General features: G+C 38.0%; 1 protein-coding gene across 1 annotated transcript; it reads left to right on the top strand.

Moving 5' to 3' along the window:
* Positions 1–4,245, top strand: LOC137881278 (4-galactosyl-N-acetylglucosaminide 3-alpha-L-fucosyltransferase 9-like). Its single transcript, XM_068723159.1, has 2 exons — positions 1–77; positions 2,266–4,245. Exon 2 carries the CDS (start codon positions 2,273–2,275, stop codon positions 3,353–3,355), a length of 1,083 nt encoding a protein of 360 aa, XP_068579260.1. The 5' UTR covers positions 1–77; positions 2,266–2,272; the 3' UTR covers positions 3,356–4,245.
* Positions 4,246–6,441: the final 2,196 nt, after the last annotated feature.

The raw sequence follows: 6,441 nt of genomic DNA, 5'->3' as shown, positions 1-6,441 counted from the left end.
ATACAGTAGAACGAAGGATCACTTTTTCTTCTTCTTGACATTCATCCACCTGAAGCTCTGCAGAGACGACAAACACAGTAAGAGGCATTTAATCGCTTTTTGAAGATAAAACTGTTGTTCTGTTAAAAAAAAAGAAATGTAATCAAAAAAGGTGTTTTTGTGTTTAATTTTGAGGCAGGTGGACATTTTTACAGACTGATCAGTTCAGTTTTTGAACGTTCCAATAGACATTTTGTTAAGAGTTAAAAAGTTTTTACGCATTAAAAATATCCATAAACTGTGCAGATGATCTAATAAAATGAATTCATGTATAAATATATGTAAACGCGAAACCACAGACGAACCAGTCTGAGGGTGTCGGTGGACTCTGACGTGGAAACAAATAGGTATATTTTTCGAGCAGAGCAAAGAAGGGGATGACCCAACCACATTTTTTCGTTTTTAGAGTTGCGTTATATGGAGCGACGGCTTGTCGGAGATAGTAGTAAGATATTCTAAAAAAGCAAAAGAAATGTACAATAAGATCACTGTCGCGGCTCTTTCTGTATTTAAGTAAATAGTACAATAATACAAATGATCCAATGAAAATCCGTCATATAAAAAATACTTCCCCAGATGAAGGAGTACATTCTGTTGCAACATATCCTCATACAACAGTACGCACCCTGTCTACATAAAGATACTCCTCATTTCTCATGTGTCTTCCTACAACAGCCATGCAACACCTGTCAATTTACGCTTGTTACATGAGTACAGTGTTTTTATCTTTAGTGGAAGAAAAATGGAATTTAGGCAAAGATAGCCACGATTATAATGGAGATTGATGGAGAAAAAAAAAGGCGAAAATGCAATGCTGAGGTCAATAAACACAATGAATTGCTGTAAATTTACGGTAAATTTAAAACAGTATCTTGCAGTATTTCATAGTAACATAGAGTTAAATGTTCATCCCTCGCATGTAAATTAACAGTAAATGCCATAAATTAACAATAACAGCAGACTACTGTAATATATCATTATGATAGAGTATTTTCTGTGAAGTGGTGGAAATACTTTTCTCTATACAAGTTCAGTGAATCGGTACATACCACTGAACAACAGTAAAATCCAGGGTACCTATCACTGAACAAGTTGCATACCACTCCAGGGATAGGTACCTACCACTGAACACGTAGCATACCACTCCAGGGATAGGTACCTACCACTGAACATGTAGCATACCACTCCAGGGATAGGTGCCTACCACTGAACACGTAGCATGCCACTCCAGGGATAGGTACTTCCCACTGAACAAGTAAAATCACCGTAAAACCCAGTTATCCTACTATCACATATAGCGCAATCCAGTAGACGGTGAGATACCATAAAAATAAATTACGTTAGCTTCAAGGTAAAGACAGTTACGGGCGTCCCTGCTGCCAGTAAGTTACTGTTATTTTACGGTGAAATTGTTTAGAGTAGCTATGCCTCAATGACTTCCTATAATGGAATAATTTTGTTGTTTAGTCAACCTCTGATAGTTCATAAGGCAAAAGTAATGAATAGTCTGTATCATACCTGTGAGAAATTTAAAAAAATTGTATTAAGCACTTACATCAATAAAATAAGGTCCATTAGTTTTTACTTTAGTCTGTGTCTGATGTCTCCTTCCACTAATCAGAAGACTGTCAAACTTTGCTGTGATATAGTCTTTGTAGATGGAGTTTTCCAAGGAGATAGAGACTTTTCAATGTGTCACTGGCACCAAATACCAATAAGGCACTGGAATATTTGAATAAAGGCAATGTTTGCATGTCAAAATGAATATTTAATAACATAAGAGATTTGAGCTGTGTGACTCCATATTTGACCACACCCAATTCTGAAAACAGGGACGTGGCACTTTCAGTTATAGTCTGCTAGATTTAAAGTATGTCACGGATGAAAGATCATCTTTCGCTGTATTGTGAGATAGATTTTGTGTATTTAGGTAGAACAAGCTTTAAAATGGAGAAATACAATACATCACAAACACCTTTCGAACTTGTACTTCACTCCGTAAATGTACTGATAATTTAACGTTTCGTTCGATGCCAGAAAATGAAATAGAATTTCAGTGACTTTGTGATTTTACATTACTTTTTGAGTTTTGGAAATTCTAGCTGTAATGACAACTTGTGTTGACGTAAATTATTGTCCCATCGCAAATCACTGGCTTACAGTCAGACAACTCAATGCATTGTCCATTCAAATGTTCTAATCAATGCATCTATTCTCCTTCCAAAGGTGAACCATGTCCTGCTCGACCTACCGGTGGACTTCTCTGCGTCCATTTCTCATCTGCAGCCTGGTGCTGTTGTGCTTTATCAGCCTTTTTGTCACGGACAGGTCTAACATCAAGTACCTAGATTTTGGAAAAGGCAGTCAGTTTTGTCCTGCATGTCTGTGTGCAGATAAAGCACAAACACAGACAGCAGCAGTGGATGCTGAGCCTGACACTATTTTGCTGGTCTGGATGTGGCCATTTGGCCTCAGAGTTAGCCTTGACTGCAACGTCAAAAGATGCCACATAACAGATGACAAGACGCTTTACCCAAAAGCCCACGGGGTTGTCTTCCATCACTATGACATACATGGAAATTTAGAAAACTTGCCCAAAATGCCACGTCCCAGTTTTCAGAAATGGGTGTGGTATAATATGGAGCCACCCCAAAACTCACATCGAACCCTTGGTCTTAATAAACTTTTCAACTTGACATGTACCCATCGCCGTGATTCAGATATTCAAGTGCCTTATGGAACTCTGGTTTCAGTGAAACCTGAAGATGAGAGTTTCAAATTGCCGAAAAAGGACAAGTTGGTGTGTTGGATTGTGACCCACTGGAGCGAGCAGCTAAAGAGGGTTCATTACTACAATGAACTGAAGAAATACATCAAGATTCATACTTATGGAAAAGCCTTTGGCCAACGTCTAAGTAACGAAGACTATCCAAAAATACTTTCTAGTTGTAAATTCTACCTCGCCTTTGAAAACTCCATCCACAAAGACTACATCACAGAGAAGTTCTACAAACCTTTGACGATGGGAACTGTACCCATAGTTCTGGGCCCTCCAAAACAAACTTATGAGGAATATGCCCCAGCTGATTCTTTCATTCATGTTGATGACTTTTCTTCTCCACAGAAGTTGGCAGAGCGGCTACTTTACCTTGATCAAAATAACACTGAGTACATGCGATTCTTTGACTGGAGAAGCATTTTTAAATTTGATCAGTCTCCGTCCAAAAGATCAGATTTGTGCAACATGTGTAGTTACATACAAAACCACAAGGAGTACCAAGCTTTTAATGATCTGATCAGCTGGTATTGGGGTTGAGATGAAGTGATCGCTCACATCAAAACTCTACACACTGTGTCTTTCATTTACGTCGTTGCTAAGGTGTTGAAATGCACTCAGCTGATATATTTTTGAACAAATTACAGAGGGTCTGTAGTGATGGAAAGCTTGGATTGTGTGGTTGTGCAAGTAGTTTGATGTATAGTCTTAGAAAAGTTAGACATTACACTTTTTATGGGGCCAAGTAGAAGATTGTTGAGCACTGGGACATATCACAAGATTCTCTGAAGATCATTTTCACAAACGTTCTTTTTGACGTTTGTTCTTTATATTATTTGAATTGCTTTTTACATACTTTGCCATGGCTGCTGCCATCCCAATACAATGAGGTGGATCGAATTGAATCACTGTAGTTCATGGCATTGAAACATTACCTACTCATCAGCATCTCAGAGATGCATATCTCAAAAGCTGCCTCCGTGGCTAGACATAACTAAAGGTTAACGGTAATATACAATATGTATTCTTATTGTTTTGGTCATTAGGTTGTTGTTTTTTCACTCGTTCTTGAATGTGTTGATCTCGTTTTGGTCCCAAACCAAACCAAAGAAAAGCGATGAACTAACCCCAATTGTGTTCTTCTTTTTTTGTAATATACTCCTGTATGTATGGGCTCTTATTATGTGGTAATAACATTTAACATTTAACTGTACTTTATGCAAATGTTTTTATGCATTTTGTTTTTCATCAAGAAGTGTTCATATTAAGAATGAGCAATGCAACTAAATTTAATTTCTTAAATAAGCCTCAATTTCTCATAAATGATTGCTACTGTTTTTAATATCAGGGATTCCAACTCAAGTGTCAATTTTTGAATGGAAATTCTACTTTAGTGCCAGTTGTTTATGTGATGTTATATATTAAAGAAATTGATAAATGAACTTGATTGGAATTAAAGCTCCATGTTTGTTTTTATTGACAGAAAAAAATAATAAAAATAACTTTATTTTTATAACACCTTTAAAAACAGACTTTACAAATTGCTTTGACAGACAAAGTGCAGCAAAAGCCAGACAATAAAAACAACAGAAAGCTCAGTGAGGCCCAACAAAGCACGACAACTAAGGTAAGAGTTAAACCAGGATTAAACAGTACAATAGATCAAACGAAGAAAAAACAGTCAATACGATGAAAATAAAATAATAAATAAATAAAATAATTTCATAAAATCACCATATAAAAATAAAACAGTAAAGCGACGACATCGCATGAAAGCCAGTCTGTAAAAATGTGTTTTAAGAAGTGATTTAAAAGAGATTACTGATTCTGCGAGCCTCATCTCTTCAGGCAGCTCGTTCCAAAGCCGAGGGGCTCTGATGGAAAAAGCACGGTCACCTTTAGTTTTCAGCCTCGACTTTGGAACAGACAGAAGGGCCCCACCTGAGGATCTAAGGCTGTGAGCTGGATCATAGGGGGGGTCAACATTTCCTACATGTATTTTGGGGCCAAACCCATACGTGCTTTAAAAGTGATCAGTCAAATCTTGAAAATCAATTCTAAAATTAACAGGGAGCCAGTGAAGAGTAATTTGTTGCCCGATGTCCTTGACTCTTGTTAAAAAGTTCTGTAGACCTGTAGGGGGAGCTCTCATGGGAACCAGTGTGTGTGAGGTTGTGACGAAGAGGAAGAGGAAGAGGGGAATTTGTCTGCTGGGTGTTTGTGTGACATGCTGCAGGTTAGCCAATAGCATGTGGCTGCCCCTTTTGTGGGGACGGCTCCCGTCTCTTTTAAACAAAGATGCACAATCCAGAACAGGTTAAAATCAACCAATAAAACTCATTCTGTCAGTCCTGCTGGCAGATAGGAGCCCGGTATGGAGGCTGAGGAGTCTGCTAAAACGGTCAGCTCCATGACTAAGTGTGGGGATAGGCCCTGATGTGAAAACAGACTTTCCACAGTCCTTTAAAACGTCAAACAGGAGGTTAAAGTTGTTTTTGGTGCGTTCAGACTCCCGGTGTGTTGTGTCATTTGTCCCCACATGAACTACAATTCTCTTAATAGAGGTCGTGAGTGAAGGCAGTAGGTTCAGGAGTTTAACCAGGATGACGGGGACAGTGGCTCCAGAGGAAACAGTGAGTGGGAGCGTTAATGAAGTGGATGTTCCTGATTCCTGGTTAGTGGAGTTACGGGCCGGTGTTACACCCTAACTGGTTTTCAAACCTGTTGGTTTCCCTACTCCTGCTAGTGTTGTGTTCACTCAACAGCAGCAGCTGTTTTCTGCATCTGTCGCCAGATTCGTAACACATTCACAATCATATTGCTGGAGATCTTCAAGCCACATCTCGTATCCACTGTGGGCATTACGATTGTATAAGTGAGTACTACATCACAGCCACGTAGGAAGAAATGCATTTAAGAAATATATATTTATGGAAAGATCGCAACGACCAAGATTCAATCTCTGTCGAGCAAAATGGTAATATATATATCTATATATATATATATATATAGATATATATATATATATATATATATATATATATATATATATATATATATATATATTACCATTATATATAGACTGCTGCGAAATGCTACTTACTGGTGTTTATATGGAAGTAATTTTGTGTTTTATCCAATAAGTCTTTGTCAGTGTCCAGGGAACGTTTTTGTTTAGGGTGATCTGAAACACGTATCTTGGGCGTATCTTCAAACACTTCCAAACATATTTATCAGTGCTTTTCTGTCACTGTCAATTCTCACTCTCAATAACAAGAAGCATCAGTAAAAAAAACTCCAAAAAGCTAGGCTTATAATAGATTATCAAACTGTTAAAAAACTAAATATAAATTTGAGGCTCTCCAGCGTGGTTAACGCTCGCTGATCCTTTTACTCATGTGGCGCCACCTGCTGGCAGAAAGTGAAAGCTGCAACACAAAGAGGGGAAGAGGACATTGGTGTTTGACTAATGCACAGTGGACTTAACACAATATGAAGTTTTTTGTATAAGTATAAGGTGTATATGTATTTGACTTACTGGCAATTGAGTCAGGGTCTATTCCCTGCTGCATAGTCCTTAGTGTTCTCCTCACAGCTTCAATAAGGGATGTGGGAGTCTGTATTTA

The sequence above is a fragment of the Cebidichthys violaceus genome, unplaced genomic scaffold (assembly GCF_023349555.1).
Source record: "Cebidichthys violaceus isolate CVI_PGR_0920_01 unplaced genomic scaffold, fCebVio1.0.p SCAF_3, whole genome shotgun sequence".
NCBI classification, from domain to species: domain Eukaryota; kingdom Metazoa; phylum Chordata; class Actinopteri; order Perciformes; family Stichaeidae; genus Cebidichthys; species Cebidichthys violaceus.
Note: the sequence above shows the minus strand (reverse complement) of the source record. Positions and strands in the feature narration are given on the sequence as shown.

Coding starts and splice junctions, on each gene's coding strand:
- LOC137881278 (XM_068723159.1), top strand. CDS start 2,273: ATGTCCTGCTCGACCTACCGGTGGACTTCTCTGCGTCCATTTCTCATC.